The sequence below is a fragment of the Typopeltis vanoorti genome, chromosome 9 (genome assembly GCF_054136105.1).
Source record: "Typopeltis vanoorti isolate ZY-2024b chromosome 9, IOZ_Tvanoo_1.0, whole genome shotgun sequence".
Taxonomy (NCBI): domain Eukaryota; kingdom Metazoa; phylum Arthropoda; class Arachnida; order Uropygi; family Thelyphonidae; genus Typopeltis; species Typopeltis vanoorti.
In genome coordinates this window covers 50,704,867-50,724,744 of record NC_143557.1, presented here as the reverse complement: position 1 = coordinate 50,724,744, position 19,878 = coordinate 50,704,867, and the positions used below count along the sequence as shown (strand labels likewise).

The 19,878-nt window shown below is 34.9% G+C and overlaps 1 protein-coding gene across 3 annotated transcripts in view; it reads right to left on the bottom strand.

Moving 5' to 3' along the window:
* Helz (Helicase with zinc finger) overlaps positions 1–19,878 on the bottom strand; it is a 492,230-nt gene that overhangs the window by 207,312 nt on the left and 265,040 nt on the right. For all 3 annotated transcript variants that reach the window (XM_090397541.1, XM_090397543.1, XM_090397542.1), the window contains one exon: positions 4,401–4,511. In XM_090397541.1, coding sequence (XP_090253667.1) covers positions 4,401–4,511 — 111 coding nt within the window. The remainder of the gene's footprint in view (positions 1–4,400; positions 4,512–19,878) is intronic.

The window sequence follows — 19,878 nt, the reverse complement described above, 5'->3', positions numbered from 1 at the left end:
TGGTGGTTGGTTTGAAGACCACTCTGATGTTGTTGGCTCTTAGTATTCTTGCTATTTGATAAGAAATTGACTTGATGAAAGGTATCACTACAGTAGAAACGTGCTGATGGTGGGATTCTTCTTGTCTGGGGTTGTCATTGTATAGATATTTTTTGATGATGTTTTGAGGGTATCCATTTTGTGATAATGTGTTGGCTATTAGTGAGAGTTCATTCTGTGTATCCTCCTCTTCTGATATAAACTTTTTGGCTCTATGTTTCAACATGTGGATAATACTCAGTTTGTGTGACTTGTGATGGTTTGAAGTATAGTGAAGATATCTTCTAGTATCTGTGGGATTTCTGTAAATGGATAATTTGACACTGTTAGGTTGTTTTTTTATCAAAATATCTAAAAAATGTAGTTGGTTGTTGTTTTCTACTTCCAGAGTGAATTTTATCTTGCTATGTATTGAGTTGATTTTATCCACAAACGATTTAAGGTTGTCTAAGCTGTCTTGCCATATGATGAATATATCATCCACATATCTCCACCATGTAGATGGTTTCGGAGAGATTGCAGAGAGAATTTCTTTTTCAAGTTTTTCCATGAAAAGGTCTGCACAAGATGGTGATAGTGGGCTTCCCATTGCTAGGCCTTCTAATTGTTGGTATATGGTGTTGTTAACTTTGAAGAAATTAGATTGAAGGCAGTGTCTAAACATCTGTGTGATGTCTAGAGGAAAGAGGTCTTGGATGATGTTTATTACCTCGTCTACTGGAACATTGGTAAAAAGGGATACAACATCTAGGCTGGCTAGCATGTCAGTTGGTGCAATCGTAATGGCTTGGAGTTTATTTACAAAATGTTGACTATTCTTGATATAGGATTCTGATGATCGTATTTTATTATTTAATAAGTGTGCAAGATGTTTTGCCAAAAAGTAGGTTGGTGATGATCTTCCATCAACTATTGGACAGAGAGGTATATCCTGTTTATGTATTTTAGGTGTTCCATATAGTCTTGGGGTGATAGGATGTGAGGATTTTAGTGTTCTCTTCACTTCTTCTGGCCAACTGTTACAATTTCTGATTAGTTGGTTTGTTTCATTATGATTTTTAATTGTGGGGTCTCTGTCTAGGATTTTATAAGTTGAGGTGTCTGATAGTAATACGTTTAACTTATCATAATAATCTTTAGAGTTGAGGATAACTGTAGAATTTCCTTTATCAGCTTTTGTAATAATGATATCTTTATTTTTCTTCAAGTTGAGAATTGCCTTTCTTTCATAAGGAGACATGTTGAGAACAGGTTGTTTTGCTTTGGCTAGGATTATTGTACTTTTGAATCTAATAGTGTCTGCAACGTTTTTTGGTAGTGGATATAGGCCTTTTTCAATTCCACACATAAAATCCATTTTAGGAATGTTTTTGGGTGTAATCGCGAAATTAAAACCTTTTTTTAGAATATCAGATTCATTTCTTGTGAGGTTATGATTTGACAAATTGAAAATCACTTTGTCATCCAGGAGATTGTTTTGTGTCCGATATTTTTTCTTGTAAAGTTCGTTGAATTTCCTAATTTGTTTATCCTTATAAAGTTTGAAAGTTTTTTCGTAATTGCGTTGTATCATTTGGTCTAGTTGATTCCATATGGTGTATTCTACGTTGTTGGAAATTTCATCAAATAACTTGTGGCAATTACTATCACTTTTATTAAGTTCGTATCTCGTGTGTTGTATCCTTTCTCTAACAAGCGCTAATGAAGTGCGAAGATAAATTTTTTTAGCTGATATAGAGTTGATATGACCTCTGATTATAAGGAACTTAGGAATTATGGAGAATTCCCTGCAACGTTTAAGGAACGTTAAGTGGTTCAAAAGTTTGGCTTTTCTGCATTTGATGATGATGATGTTGGTGATGATGGAAGATCATCACCAACCTACTTTTTGGCAAAACATCTTGCACACTTATTAAATAATAAAATACGATCATCAGAATCCTATATCAAGAATAGTCAACATTTTGTAAATAAACTCCAAGCCATTACGATTGCACCAACTGACATGCTAGCCAGCCTAGATGTTGTATCCCTTTTTACCAATGTTCCAGTAGACGAGGTAATAAACATCATCCAAGACCTCTTTCCTCTAGACATCACACAGATGTTTAGACACTGCCTTCAATCTAATTTCTTCAAAGTTAACAACACCATATACCAACAATTAGAAGGCCTAGCAATGGGAAGCCCACTATCACCATCTTGTGCAGACCTTTTCATGGAAAAACTTGAAAAAGAAATTCTCTCTGCAATCTCTCCGAAACCATCTACATGGTGGAGATATGTGGATGATATATTCATCATATGGCAAGACAGCTTAGACAACCTTAAATCGTTTGTGGATAAAATCAACTCAATACATAGCAAGATAAAATTCACTCTGGAAGTAGAAAACAACAACCAACTACATTTTTTAGATATTTTGATAAAAAAATAACCTAACAGTGTCAAATTATCCATTTACAGAAAGCCCACAGATACTAGAAGATATCTTCACTATACTTCAAACCATCACAAGTCACACAAACTGAGTATTATCCACATGTTGAAACATAGAGCCAAAAAGTTTATATCAGAAGAGGAGGATACACAGAATGAACTCTCACTAATAGCCAACACATTATCACAAAATGGATACCCTAAAAATATGATCAAAAAATATCTATACAATGACAACCCCAGACAAGAAGAATCCCACCGTCAGCACGTTTCTACTGTAGTGATACCTTTCATCAAGTCAATTTCTTATCAAATAGCAAGAATACTAAGAGCCAACAACATCAGAGTGGTCTTCAAACCAACCACCAACATCAGACAAGTTTTAGGATCTCCAAAAGATAAAGTTCCTTTCTACAAATATCCAGGAGTATATTACATTCCCTGCTCCTGTGGTCTTGCCTACATTGGACAAACTTCACGAAGTTTAGAAATTAGACAAAAAGAACATGTTGGTGACGTAAACCACAACAGAAGCATTTCTTCCGGCTTAGCACATCATTTCTGCACGTCTAACCACACGATAGATTGGCAAAACAGCTCCATGCCATATCTCGATGACGACTACAGGCATCGTGTTTTTAAGGAAGCCACAATAGTACTAATAACCGGCGGAAACCTCAACAGAAATCAGGGTATAATTCTCAACAGTTCGTGGAAAAACTTGATCCTCTCTCTCAGTCAATCTGAACTGCAGCTGGCCAGTAATCACATTGCAAGTCTACAACAAACGCGCATGCGTGATAATGAATAAGAACAATAAGCCATCTCTGTCACGCGAAACGTGTAACCATAGATACTAGTTTGGTTTACAACGTTTTTTATGTTCCTTTTAATTTGCATTTACTTTCATATCTCCGTAATACCTTGAAAAAGCCAGACAGTTTGCTGGCGAAACTGGTAGGTTTTAATAAATTTTTATTTGTAAAATACTGGTCTGTATTAATAAAAGTGTATTTCTATCTATAAAAACGACCAAAAATGTATACCTTGAACAGATCTCTCTCTTTCTCTTCTTGGAAAGACATTTTCTTCTAGCCTTTCCTGGCACAAACACATCACATTACATCAATAGCTTCATTACATCAACATCCAAAACGTAGGCATTCTGTTCTGCTCATGATGCTGCTTTTATCCATGCAGATACTAAATGTTCACAGATGATGATGTGTTTCAGCAGTCTTTTCAATAGGTATTTCCACAGAACACTTCTCATGAGGTGTTCCACAGAAGTATACCTTTTCATGAAATTGTTCTCCAACAACTATAATCTTCAGCTTTCAAGAAAAATGCTAAAAAGTTCCTTCTTTCCCAACTTTCATAGACTCCTTACACATAGCACTAATATGCCATAGGTTTTTCTACCTCTCATGTGTAGAATGAAGAGAAAAAGAAAAACATTTAAGCAGAAATGGTTTCTACTTGACTCCATGGCAAAGAACAAGAAGCTAGATAACAAAGAAACAGATGGGATGTCTAAGTAATTTATCCATTAGAGTACTACTAAAACAAGAAATTATTTCAATTAGATGAAACAGTGCTTCAAAATTTCGTTTGATGTTTATATTCATGAAATAATCTAAATAAATAACAACTTCCTGTAATTATGGTTTTGCTCCTGCAAAAGCTATTTATTAATTACTTTTAATTAACAATGTAATCAATTCTCACTATAAAAACGTTTAGAGATCAGAGGAACAATTTGTTGTACTGGGAAGTTTGCTACAGTGATTTTCTAAGGAAAATCACTGTAGCAAACTGAATTTAGTGCACATAGGAGGAGTTTATTATAGTGAGAGTTGCCTGTATTTATTTAAATGAAATATATAGACAAAATAAGAAAATAAACACAAACTCAAACATACCTCAACTAGAAGATCTTTATGTGGCTTAAGATTAAGATCTTTAACACACTGTCTAGATAATCTAAGATAAACAATGTTCTTTCCTTTATCTTCAATTATAGCTTCATAAACCTGGTCAAAGTTAAAAGAAAGAAAGGAGGAGGTGACTTAACACACATATATGTAAGTCTTTTCTGATAAAATCCAAAAGTTCAATTTAAATTCAGTTTCTTGATTGGCATTCCCAAGCCCTTTTCCAAGTAAGTGTACTGCATGTTAACGTTGAGCATGCAGGTATTAAAATAAAGGGAAGAAATTTAGTGTAGCTACCAAAAGCAAGAGGAAATAATAGAAATTTACAAATAATACTCATTAGGTGAAATAAATAAAAACTGCATGTAAGAAGTGCCTAACGCAGCAGTGTAAGATTCAGGAAAACAGCCAGGCAGAATAAGATGCATATTGACATCTAAGAATTATAATAAGCTGTCAATCTTCTTCTTTGAATGCCATCTCCTATCGAAGATGCAACTACCTTAGAAAATTTTGAGCAATTCTCAGCCACTCTGAACAGTTCCACAGAGCTCATGCGAGTCCACCATCTGATGTCTGCCAGGTAAGATTTTCTTCATCTTCCTTGTCCTCTTCCTCCATTTCTCTTCCCTCTTATAACCAAATGAAGTACCTTATATTTTTCATTACGAAGTAGGTGACCAAGATATGCAGTTTTTCTTCTTTTTATGGTACCTAAAATTTCATGTGATTTTCCCATTTGTTCCAGTACTTCTTGTTTGGACGTTTTTGCTGTCCATGGGACAGCATCTTATTCTATGTGTATCATATCACCTTGCTAAGGAACACATTTGTGATGCTTCCAGAAATGTCCAGTGTTAATAGAGAATTAATTTTAATTGATTAAAAAATAAACACTTGATTGCTGTGAGAAAATTACATTAAATCATTAGCAGCAGTGCCTTGGAGAAGGGGGGGGGGGGAAGCAAAAAATGAATCAAAAGAATGCCATTTACAGTCACTTTAAAACTGTGCTAAGGCAGACTGAAATAACTAAATTTAATAACTAAATTAAGTATTTTTAACTTGACATTTTGCCAAGTCAAGATAGCATTATCAAAGACATTTTTAAGATACACATTCAATGGAAACTAGAATAACAATGGCTTCCAGAACAAGGACAGTCACATGCATGCAAGGCAACAGCAGTGCTCTCTACAGCAAGGTTTTGTTGTTATTACTGGCGTGCAGATAAGGTAGTGCACCAAACTTCATGCAGAATTACACCATCATTTCTGTTACAGTTCAGAAGGCTTTGTAAAACATGAGCTACTTCTAGGAACAGTCTTGTGATTTAAACTGAGATCTATATAGTAGCTGTGTTTTTTTTCCCATCTGATGAAATAAACAGTATTCATCCAAGGTATGTTAAGGTAGTCCACAGGTCATCATTATCAGACATAAAATACATATTTGGTATCAACAACCAAAATGTGATAAAAGACAACAATCCAGAAAATATTTTGACTTAATTTGTAAACTTCCTCTCTCATCAGCCAGATGTGCTCACTTAAGTCATAAGCAGAAGTTAATTCATAAGTTTGAAATATTAGAACAGAACATTGCAGAAGGCCACTCCACACCATGTATTACATGGTGTGGAGTGTCCTTCTGCAACGAGTGCTTAAACTTCTTGAAGGTGTAATGTAATAATAATTTGCCAAAGCTCTTGTTAAAATGCCTTTGCAGAATGAGTAAATGATATATGTGCTCTAAACTAAAATTCTCTGGTGTGTTTTAAAATTTTTTTAAGACAGATTTCAAATGCACTTTGTTCTTTCATTAAAAAAGCATGAGTAATATTTGTAGGTCTGTTAATTATTTTACTGTAAATTTTATATGCACACAGAACTTCAGAAAGCTTATTTCAGTATAATTTTCAGCAGTTCCATTCTCCTTTATTGAGTAAAGAAATAATTCAGGTTTTAAACTGTTCACCTGGAATTATACAATTTTTCTAATACTTATTCAGCATTTTTAGAAACATGTAATTAGTTTATGTAGGTCTACTGAATCAAGGCTAACAGTTATTTCCCACCTTCATTCATTCTCAACATTTTATATTATACTTGATAAAAAATTATATTCTTGTTTTAATCCTTTACCAAAGTGTAACAAAGTTTGTGTGAGAAGTATCTTCACGACAAGTCTACTTGTTTATAGAAGATAGTGCCTTCAGACAGGCTTGCCAAAGTATCCTGAAATACAAAACATTATGGGAAGGGTTACTACCATGACTGATTTTCACTGTATAAGTACAGGAAATGTTTCAAAAACCAAGGTGATCTGTCAGATAACTCTAACTTCAATAGGTGAGACAAAATGATCATTCCAACTCATTACCCTAGACCTGGATTACTCCAGGATATTCAGCAGCAGTTCTGGCAGATTACAGAGCCAAACTACTAGCCTCTTCAAACAGCCAGCAAGACCTGCTCATCTCCTGGAGCAAGCACTCACTGAAGGACATTGATCAAGACCACTTCAGTGAAAGACCCATAAGTAGGAGCTAGAAAGATATACCGAGGTTAAGTCATATATGTATTAACATATACCTTATGTTAATACATAAGGTAGTAAAATGGTGTGTAAGTATATAATTAAATATTCCATATCAAAGATAGCTGTCGAAAGCTTTTTCGCTTTTAAATATGGTTGCAAAGTATAGCATACTTGACAAGTAATTATATTCTTATTTTAATCCTTTACCCAAGTGTAAGCAAAAAAAAAAAGCTTGTGTTTCAAGCATCTTCATAACCAGTCTATTTGCATATAAAGGCTGTTAACTTTGCAAGAATAAAACAAGAAATATAATTTCTTGTCAAGTATAACATACTTTGTAACATTGTGGTTAAACTTACCACCTATCCCTGATCAAGAATATTTCATAATATAATTATTAAGTACTATAAATATAAAAATGCCAGCCTGGTTGGCCGAGTGGTTAGCGTATTCACTCTTCAGTCAAAAGGCTGTGGGTCGAATCCCACTGTGGGCATGGATGTTTGTATTGTCTGTGAAAATACTAATAGTGGTGGGGATTGCAGGTGGTATTGGTGTAGTTGCAGTTCATTGTAGTTGGTGGGTTGAGTGGTGGAGACAGAGTTGTAGAGAAGGTGCCCTTCCTCGATGAGTCTTTGGACTCCCTGGTGGTGTCACATAATAACAGTAATAATGATATACCATTTTGCTACTTGTATATAGAAAATTCCATACATTCCATACATTAGCCCTACCGGTCTTAATGTATGGAAGCGAAATCTGGACAATAAAACAAAAAGACAAACAAAGATTAACAACAGCAGAAATGAAGTTTATGAGAAAAACTGCAAAGTATACCCTATTTGATCACAAAAGAAACGAAGATATTATGAAAGAATTAAACCAAGAACCAGTAATTGAAAAAATTAAAAAATATAAACATAGATGGATGGAACACGTTCAAAGAATGAAAACAGAAAGATTACCAAAACAAGCCTTAAAGTACAAGCCATTAGGAAAAAGAAAACCAGGACGTCCTCTTAAACGATTCAACGATGACTTCTAAGGCCGGAACAGGCCATACTAGGCCTAAATCCTTGATACGTATGATGATGATGATATAGAAAATATGTGGCTTAAGGATTGAATTAACTTTGGTATGTTGCTAGGGCTGGCTGCCACTTATGAGATTTCAGTAAAGGTCAAAACCAGTCTTGGTAGTAGCCTCTCCCATAATGCAAAAACATTACTGAGGTTGAGGTAACGATACTGAGGCAACTGATACGAAGTCAACAGCATCTATAAACAAGTAGGATAGTCATGAAGATACTTCATGTGCAAACTTTGTTCACTTTTGCTTGGATAAAAGATTAAAACAAGAATGCAATTTCTTGTCAGCATACAATAAGTATACTTCAAAAGTTTCCTATTTTGTAAGAATTCTTCTTTGTATTAATTTTTTTGCCATATTTTTATATTTGAGACTACTAAGAAGTGATCAGAAAACATGGCAGTATTTCTAAAGATATGTCCGTGATACTAGTTTTTTGCTATTACACAATCATTAAAAACACCAATCCTATAACATTTCTGGTCTATGGTGATGACTTTTGTATTACTTCCACCTTAGTATCACCACCTCTGGGTCTAGCTCCCACTGACAAGACCTGAACAAAGGTCGAACTGATATGACTTATGAATTTATCATTTTCTTTTCAATAATGGTATTTGCTATTTTTAGGGTCATTAAAAGTTTCAAAATTTCTTAATTTCTTTCTGTTCTTGTTTATCCATTTATCTTTGAAAATGCTCACAACTTTAAGAATTCCTTGAGCAAAAATATATAAATATCAAAAAACATAACTGGAATGTTCTGAAACATGGGTTTCATGGATCTGCTTAGATTTAAGATAAATAAATAAAATTATTTATAAATGGAGCAACCCATTTTGTTACCAGCCAGACTTATGCTAATTGATCATTAATTAATTTCAAATTTAAATTTATAAGAATAATAGATTTCAGAAAACCAATTAGGATTATGACAGAGTGCTAGCCATTTTGGTGGATCATCATCAGATAAAGGATAAGAAAATAAACTAATTAGTTTTTTTTATCCTTTATCTGACTATCTGTCGAAACAGCTAATGCACCATCATAATGCTTGTTGGTTTTCTTGATTAACACGTTCATTGCCAATCACGCGATATTGCATGGTGCGAGTTCTCACCGAACGGCCAATCACGCGTTATCGCGTGGACGTCCCTATCAAGTAAAAAAAAATTTGGCCACCACACGAAATTCCAATTTTCAGCTTGGCAATGAACGTGTTAAGAAAAAAGAAAGATAAAGAATAAAAAAAAGTGTTAACTAGCTAATTATCTAGTTAACTAGATTTCTTATCCTTTATCTGATGACAATCCATCAAATGGCCAGCACACCTTCATAATGCTGAGTGGTTATCTTTACTACATTTTTTATTTTTGTGTTCATCTCATAACTTTATCCTTTTATAATCTTTACATCCGCTGATGTAAAGATCTCGAAGTAACTGGAAGTGCTCATTAATGTTACAAAAATGGTGGAAGTGGCAGCAAAGAAGCGTACGGTAGCAGCGCAGAAGGTCTCAACTTCAAGTTTTTCCCTGATCTTGTCACAGTGGACAAGATATGACAAATGTTTCATGTATGCATCCGAAAATTAAAGATTTATGGAGTGTTAGATGGAATGATAAAATATTACAGTATGCGATGAAAGGCTAGGATGTCCCAAAAATGAGAATGGTGTTACTGGAAATAATCAGGAAATGGATGCGAGTAATAACAGATGCGATGGTAATAACAGAAGTGACGTGGAAGAGCTGAGGCAAGAGTTAATGAAAATAAAAAGTCAATTTAAATGTATGGAGGAGGAAATTGAACATTTAAAGAAGAGCATAACTGATGAAAAGGAAGTTAATAAGAAGCAAATATCTAAGGATGATAAGGTTGCTTTATATGGTAACTCAATCATTATAGGTGTGGTAAACGATAAAGTGCACAAGGCATGTATCACAGGTAGTACAATAAAATGAATATCCAATGCTTTGTATAGGAGGAAGGAATGGGCATCAGAATTAGTGGTAGTGATGGACACAAACGACATTAATATTTAAGAGAAAGAATGTGAAAAGGGATATGAAGAAGTTATTGCAAGAAGTGAAAAATAATAGTGTCATTGGGAAAGTGACTAGTTGTTAGCCAAATATGACAGCAACGAACTGAGAAGGAGAGCAATGATACTGAATGACAAAATGTTGAATTGTGTAAAGGCAGAGTATTCAATTTGTGAATGTATGGAATGAATTTGAATGGATTTGCTGTTGGTCATTTGGAGTGATTATTGTTTAATAAGTGTGCACAGAGTCCACATGAAATTAGTACCACTAAGAGAAAGGTTGAGAAGCAGATTGTGGAAGTTTGGGAAGAGAATGGATACAAAGGTGGGAGAAGTGATTATAGCAGAGCAAAGTGATGCATGCAGTGCAAAATGGTGGGGATCATATGAATATAAATGAAATTCAGAGTTAGGATCAGGGAAACAGGGTCAGAATGAATGATGGTCAGAACAAAGAAAGAAGTGCACTATAGCAGAGAGAGAGAGAGAGAGAGAGAGAGTAAAGACTGATTATCATGATGGAAGTTTTTTCACTCGGCTATGCTACCAATTACATATTTGGTTTAATCCTTTATCCAAGTGTAAGCAAACAAAGTTTGCGCCTGAAATATTTTCAGTACTGGGGCAACTCGTGGTAAAGATGGTATAAGTTTTGATCACTTGCCTTAGTATCCCATAATGCAAAGCACATATCCTTGTGGGTATGTAAAATGCTATGCATTATGGAAAGACCCAGAGGTTGTGATACTAAGGCAGAAGTAATGCAAAAGTCATATCACATATACCAGTTTCCAAAAGGTGTCAACACCTTATTATTAAAATTCTCTGGATTAGAGATAGTTGATGGAAGTTTTTTCACAAAGGTCAAAACCAGTCTGAATAGTGATCCTTTACATAATGCATAGCATTTTACATACCCATAAGGATATGTGCTTTACATTATGGGATACTAAGGCAAGTGATCAGAACATACCACCTTTACCACAAGTTGCCCTAGTCCTGAAAACATTTTAGGCACAAACTTTGTTTGCTTACACCTGGATAAAGAATTACACCAAATATGTAATTGATAGCATATCCAAGTAAAAAAAACTTCCATCAACTATCTCTAATCAGGATTTTAATAATAAGGTGTTGACACTTTTTGGCAACTGGTATATGTGATATGACTTTTGCATTACTTCCACCTTAGTATCACCACCTCTGGATCTAGCTCCCATTGACGAGACCTCAATAAAGGAGAAACTGGTCTGGATAGTGATCCTTCCCTTAATGCATAGCATTATACATATCTGCAAGGAGATGTGCTTTGCATTATTGGAGATAATGCAAAGCACTTACCTTAGTACATGCATACTAAAGCAAGTGATGAGAACTTATACCACATTTACCACAAGTTGCCCCAGTCCTGAAAATACTTAAGGCGCAAACCTTGTTTGCTTACACTTGGATAAAGGATTAAACCTGATTACTAAATAACTTAAGGAATTCACAACGTATACTGGAATATAAATTAAAATAAACTTTAATATATACTTCCTATATTTCAACAACGTCATGTTGCCATCTTCATGGGAACATAAGATTAAGACACATGCATGCAGGCACTAAAAACAGCAAATGAGGTCGAAGTGAGGAAACTACTGTTTTTCCTCAAGTTCTGATGGTGCCCCCCTAGCGGGCTATATTAGGTATTCTTGGCCGTAGGGCTGAAGCTCTCAAGATGTACATCTCCCAAATCTGGGACAGTCTCATGCATCCAAATTGTTGAGGTTTGGCATGTTTCTTAGGGCTGAGGCCGATTCTTTGAATAGTCTTTCAAATTTATACTTGCTGCAGTGGATTACTGTGGCTTTTTTCCACCGTATTCTGTGGCGTGTATCCAGAGAATGGTCTGCAGCCCAGAGTGGCTGTACGGGTGAAACCAGATGTAGTCCTTCTGTTCCGAAATTCTGATATTTGCTGTCCTGCCTGTTTGGCCAAAGTAGGACAGCTGCAAGGGACCTGATATACACCAGGAAGGTCTAGGGGAAGTGGTTGGTCTTTAGTGAAGCGGATAAGGGATGCCAATTTTCTATATGGTCTGTAACAAGGTCAGGTCATGTTTTTTTAGGATTTTGGTAATTTTTTCCGAGATTCCCCGGATGTAGGGAATGGTAATGGATTTAGAGTAATCTTTATTGTGAAGGGGGAAGAGGGGTTGTGGTTTACTGGTTTTAGTATTTTTTGGGGGTTGTAGCTATTGGCTGAGATAGTGTTAAGGATGTGATTTAGTTCAGTGGTTAGGGCATTGTAATTTGAACAGATTAGTTTAGCCCTGTTGCATAGAGTCTTAATAACTCCACATTGTTGTGAAGGGGGGGGGGGGGGGTGATTCTTGGTGAATGTACCTGCCTGTATGGGTGGGGTTTCTATAAACTGAAAAAACCAAGCTTCCATCAGGCTGGTGAGTGACTAGTGTGTCTAGGAAAGGGAGGCTGTTGTTTTCCTCTTTTTCCAGGGTGAACCTGATTCCTAACATAGCTCACTGTGGGGTGGGGGGTTGACACCATCAGGACTTTAGAAAAAACAGTAGTTTCCTCGCTTCGACCTCATTTGCTGTTTTTAGTTTCTGCATGCACATGTCTGAACCTTATGTTCCCATGAATATGGCAACGTGACGTTGCCGAGTATATATTAAAGTTTATTTTAATTTATATTCCAGTATACGTTGTAAATTCCTTAAGTTATTTAATCATGTGCAACTAACGTTTAAGCCTTTCTACGAGAAGTAAAAGGATTAAACCAAATATATAATTGGTAGCATAGCCAAATGAAAAAACTTCCATCAACTTATCTCTAATCCATAGAATTTTAATAATAAGTTGCGACTCCTTTTGGCAACTGGCATGTGGAAATATGACTTGTCCATTACTTCCAGCTTAATATCACCACCTCTGAATCTGGCTCCCACTGATGAGACCTCAATAAAGGTCGAAACCAGTCTGGGTAGTGATCCTTTCCATAATGCATAGCATTTTACTTACCCATAAGAATATGCACTTTACATTATGGGATACTAAGGCAAGTGATCAGAACTTATACCACCTTTACCACAAGGTGCCAGTCCCGAAAATATTTCAGGCACAAAGTTTGTTTGCTTACACTTGTATAAAGGATTAAACCAAATATGTGATTGTCTTGATAGGAATGGACTCAAAGAGTGGAGAATTGTTATGCTTGTATATTAAAATACAGAGTATCAGAAATAAAGGAGGCTGACTTTGTAGCATTGATTGAATCAATATGCCCAAAGATAACTGGCATAAGTGAAACTCAGTTGATTAAGGATGATATACTGCCAGGACCTGCAATAGTAGGATAAGGAATTTTTAGAAAGAATAGGAAGATAAAGAGAGGAGAGGGAATATTTTTAATGGTAGCAGAAGAATTGTGTCCTTCAAGACTTGAAGTGGAAAATAGTAGTACATGTGATGATTTTGAAGCTGTTTCGTGTGACTTGTAAGTTGAGATCAATAGAATAGTATATCTAATAGGATGGTGTTATAGGCCAAGGAATGTAGAGAGAGAGTATTGATTGCGAAATGTTTAGACAAATTAGAGTTGAGCAAGTAAAAGGAAAGAGATATTAATTATAGGAATGTGGAATGGTAAGAAGAGATAGTGTATAGTGACAAGGAGAGTGAATGTGTTGAGTTTCAGCAGAATAATTATCTAAATCAGCATATGATGGAGGCAACATGAGCTTTAACGGTATTAGATTTGGTGATATCCTCAGAAGATGTGGTTGTGAATGAGGTATCATCACTGCCACCTATTGGTGAAAGTGATCATGAAGTATTGGTTTGGAAGGTAGTCAAAACAGGAAAAAGTAGTTATGAAGAGAGTCTATATGTGGAACTATAAAGTGAGTGATTATCAGAAGCTCCATAGGTCAACCAGCATGAAGACATTGGATTGATGCTAGTTGACCATGAAGCTTCTGATAATCACTCAGAATTGTGTAGAAAAGATGTTGGCAGCAGGGAAATGATAAGGCAGTATCTAACACAAGCAATGCATAACTGCACACCAAGAGTTAAGCAAATAAACAGAGTAGGAGTGAGATGGATGAATGGTGAAATTAAGCAAGCAGTGTTACAAAGGAAGTTATGGAGGAAGTACAAGATAGTTTGCAGTGAACAGATGCATGAGAATAAAAAGTGCAGGCCAGAAAAGTGACAAGCATGGTCAAAAAAAGAAAAGGTAGAATACTGGAGGAGATTAGCCAGTCAGGTCAAAGCTAATCCAAGGGAATTTTTCTGCTATGTGGTAATCAAGAACAAAATAATTATGTCAGGTTAATGCTGGTGGATAGCTATGGTAGCAGAGTAACCATAGCAAATGATATAGTGGAATTATTTAACAAACACTTCATCAGTGTATATCATAGTGGTGTAAAAGAGTTAGCCATGCCCTTGACCTCTTTATTTAATAAAAATCTTTTGGTGGGGAAAGTACCTAAGGAGTGGAAAGAAGACAAAATAATAACTCTCTGCAAGCATGGTTTGAGAACTGAAGTTTCCAATTATAGACTGGTCTGTATATCTGAAAAGTTTTGATCAAAGTGTTGGAAAAATTGGTTAGAAATAGAACACAGGATTGGGTTGATGAACATAAGATTCTCTATGATGGTCAGCATCTTGTTTTTGCAATGTGCTTATGTTTTATAACAAGATAACGAATGTGTTGAATAAGAGAGAATCATTTACAGTGATATTTTGGACTTTGAAAAAAAATTTGATACATTACCACATGATAAGTTGGTGCACAAGCTGCAGAGGATAGGGATAGCATATTTTTAGATGGATTGGAGATTGGCTCTCTGAACGATACCAGCAAGTTGTATACAATGGAGTTGTGTCTCAGGAAAGGAAGATGACCAGTGGCATGTGTGCGTGCACTTTAGGGTTCTGGTCTTGGGCCCCTATGGTTTAACTTGTTTGTAAATGATATTTCATGTAGATTGACTGGGGATCTTCAAATGTTAGCTGATAATGCAAAGTTAGGTAAAAATTATCAGGAGTAATATTGATGCTAATTCTCTACAGAAGATTTGATTAGACCTTTTAGTTTAGACAAATAAGTGGGGTTGCAGTTTTAATGTTAATAAATGCAAGGTGTTACACTTTGGGATACAGAGATATAAGGCTACATACCGTATTATTGGTGGAGCTGTAATTCAGGACCTTGGAGTGATGGTGGATAGTGGATTGAAGTTCCAAGGACACGTCACACGTGTTTCAAAGACTGCACATCTTATTGCTGCTATGATATAAAGTACATTGATATGGTGGTGCATCTACATACGTAATTGGTCAAACCACATATGGACTATAGTGTTCAGATTTGGTCACCTAGTTTTCACTCTGATGTGGAAACACTGGAGAAAGGGTCTAATGATGAATAATCAAAGTGATATCAGGACTCTGGAGTGCTGGTTATTAAGAACATTTGAGAGAATGTGGATTAGAGAGGTTGGTGGATAGGAGGAAAAGAGGGGGGATATGATTGAGGCCTTCAAGTTAGTTAAGGGATTCTATCAGATCAATACACAAGAAATTATGAAAAGAGTGGATGTTAATATAGGAAGAACGAGAGGTCATCCCTGGAAGTTGTATAAAGATGTACTGAAGAAGGGTGTGAGGAGTAGATTTTTTATGTGGAGTGCATTGTGAGTGCAGGTAGTGTAAATAACTTCAAAGCTCATTATGACAGACATTTTGCTCGTTGAATGGGCCTCCCATAATGAGTCTGTTGACTCCATGGAGGTTACCATATAGTAATATCAACCTTTTGACATATTGTTACTTAAGTATACGGTTTTCACCTTCCACATTGTTTTCCCAATGCATATCATTTTCTAGCTTATTTTTAATAACATCTAAATATCGCCATCATTCTGATTTTCATATTTTCCAGATATGTTTGATTAAATTTATTATTCTTTCAAATTTAAATTTTAAATTAAATACATAACTCATCAATATAAGTCTACTGGTTTGTAAACAAAAGCAGCAGCCCCATTAAAAATAAAGTGTTTATCATTAATATATATTGCAAGCAAAATATAAACAATCATCAGAAATCACAAAGTATCATCAGCAGCTCATATTTGATGTAGATGGAAGGTGAAATATATCACATACTAAAACAGTAAAAATTATATAAATATAATGGTAACATATGTTAACCATAAAACAACTGAATTATATCATGTCTCTTACTAGACATTTAATAGAGACAAGCATGTTAGACATAGTATAATGTTTTAAATAACAGCTTCACACATATGAGAGAAAACTGAATAGAATTTATTACTCCTATATATTTTGCTCCATATCATGAGCTACAATCAGGGAGAATGTAGAAGAATCAGTAATATTTAAATTATGACTACAAAAACGAGTAATGCAGCATGCATATAATATCACATCTCGATTGCAGCTGCACAGCAGGAGGAATTCTTATTAGAGTTCAGAAAAGTATGTATAGATGTATAATTAATTCATTTAAAAAAAAAAAAAATTACCAACAATTAACAGCAAATCACTTCCAAAAGTTACAGCTAGGCATCCAGTCTGTCCAACTAAGAATCGGATGGTAGCATAGGGCTTCACACAATTCAAAAAATAGATGATCAAGTATGAACCTACTGTAGTGTAGCTTCTTTGCATGGTTTCAGTGAACTTTATGTTTAGAGTTGATGACACGAGAAGCAAGGCCTGAACCCTCAGATTCCAAAAAATCTTATAGAATCTTGATGTTCTTATTCTATAAGAACATCAAGATTCTTATATTATATTATATAAGATTTTCTTATATAATATAATATGCAGTTCTTATATTATAATAGCAGAATGGCCAGTCTGTGCAAAGTAGCAAAGATAACAAGGGCAGGGTATTTGATAAACACCAGGCAAGAACAGAGGTGATAAGGTAACTTTGATAGGTGTCATTAAGAATGATGACAACTTCTGGGCTGGTTTGAAGGTGGTATACAGATTATATCTGTGAAGGGTCCTTACTATTTGTTCAGATGTTCATTTAAGGTAAGGTATGTGGATATTTTTAACTTCAGATTGCAATCTGAGAGAGAAATAATAATTATCATTTAAGTTGAGGGATATTACATCCCATATTGTTTCATAGCCAAATAAGAAACTCAAAGAGTTTCATGCCGAATATAGTAAATATATAAAGTTCGGTGAGTCCAAGCATAAGCAAATACCTGGATAATGTTACAACTGACCCTTTAGGGAGTGCAACACTGAGGCAACTCATGGTAAGGGTGGAGCAAGCTCCGATCACTATTCCTGATATTTCCCCATAATGTGAAACACAGCTCCTAGGAGCTGTATTACTGTTCTACATTATGAGTGAGGCAACATAAATAAGGCATTCAATTCGGTGACATAAATAAGTTTATGTCGCCAAATTGAAGCCTTTGGCTCTTCATATAATTAATAAATTATTAAGACACCTTCTTGGCAATTCTCATAGTAGGGTATATATAAATTCTGTTTGCTACAAACTTGGTATTTCTAGGTCTACCTACTCACTGATGAGACCTCAATAAAGGTTGAAACCGGTCTGGGTAGTGACCTTCTCTCACTCATAATGTAGAACAGTAATACAGCTCCTAGGAGCTGGGTTTCACATTATGGGTAAATATCAAGAATAGTGATCGGAGCTTGCTCCACCCTCACCATGAGTTGCCTCAGTGTTGCACTCCCTAAAGGGTCAGTTGTAACACTATCCAGGTATTTGCTTACACTTGGACTCGCCGAACTTTATATATTTACTATATTCGGCATGAAACTCTCTGAGTTTCTTATTTGGCTATGAAACAACATGGGATGTAATATCCCTTAACTTAAATAAGTTTATGTCGCCGAATTGACGCCTTTGGCTCTTCATATAATTAATAATAATTATCAAATATTTTCTGTATCAAGGTCTTGCTGTATCCATTAAGTAATAACTCTATTACTTAATGGATACAGAAAGTTTTATTTTATTTAATTCTTCTAATAGAAGAAACAGAAGAGCAAATTGTGCATGCTCGGTGCAAGGCTTTTAATAACACCTATTTTTTTGTGAAGGATGATGATGTGAACAAGTGTGGATATATCTGCTTGTAAAGGATGCTTCCTGTAAACAAAAAATTTAAAAAATTAAGTATTACAAGCAGAGTTAGAATGTATTAAAAAGGGGAAGACTGTTGATTCATGTTCAATAGTGAACTTAATGAGAGTATATAAGGAGTTATTTTTCTCTTAAATGTATGAAGCAGTTATTTAAAATATTATATTATAATATGATGGAGGGTCATTAATTGTTAATGAAGGAGAGTTAAAGGGAAACAAAGACTGAAGCCATATAACTTGGACATGATCACCACCCTGCATGCCTGTAAGGCAGTGTTTCTCAAACTTCAGATATCCGCGTACCCCTTCTTAAATTTTCATTATTACCAAGTACCCCCTAATTAATCAATTAAAAAATAAATTCAATAATTAAAAATAATTAATTTATTAATTATTTTAATTTATTAAAATTATTTAATAAATAAATTATTTAATTTATTAATTAAAATTAATAAATTAATTTAAAATATTAATTAAATTGATAAATTAATTTAAAATATTAATTAAAATTAAATATCTATTTTATTTGAATTTATATGTTCATGTAAATAAAAATATGATTTATTTTTAAACTTTGGTTCTCTAGAGATGTCAGACGACACTCATATCAATTTCATTTGATCCAGATGCAATATCAATGTTTTCTTGTTGCTTACAGCTACTTATATTTGCTATACTGCTCTCTTTTGGGGGTTTTATAAATCCAATCTTTAACCAATAATCCATATGTAAGAATGTGAAAGCTATAGTATACTGTATTTACTCGAATATAACGCTAACTTTTTTCCCAAAATTAAAGCTAAAATATCGTGTTGTGAGATACGTGCGGGAATTTTCAGAAACTAAAGTTTTCAGAAAAAAAACTGAAAATGGTGCGATTTAACCAAGAAGCTTCTACTCGCTATCACTACTTTTGGCATCGAGAACAGTTTCTTTGTGTGCATTGTCAAAGTCATCTACCCAAATAGCATCATCTTCTTTCCCATTATTTCAAGCAAAAATTATCAGCAATTTACAAGACTTGAGATACGTAGAGCAGCGAAGAACTGCATATGATCGGTGCAGTATTAACAGAAGATCACGCGAACCAAAGACCAATTAGCATTTCAACAATTGAGTTGAAATGCTAATTCCCTTCAACCGAATTCCATAATATCTGAAACACATGCACTATATATTTCTTAGTTTTAATACGTTAACGGATGCGGGTGGTGTCAAGCAAAACCATATGTTCCACCGGCAACATATGGTTTTTGCTTGGTCTACACAGGCAGTTTCAGTTGAAGAGAGGATGTGATTAATTAGTTAGTGCCGTTTTATCCCGGTTGTCTCTAATTGCACTGTTTGTTGAAAAATATAATGACTCCTTTAATTATACATAGCCGAAAATTGCCGCGTACCCCCGGGGGTACGCATACCACACTTTGAGAAACACTGCTGTAAGGAATGTGAAGAAATGAGCAAGCGTCTGTCCCAATGTCAATTACTCAACGTCCTGGTATTTCACATTACCGGGTATTCAGATTTAAGGTGAACAACTGAGGGCTTTAAATTCGAAACTTAGCAACAAATTATGTTCTTATACTGGCTGAAACTGTAAA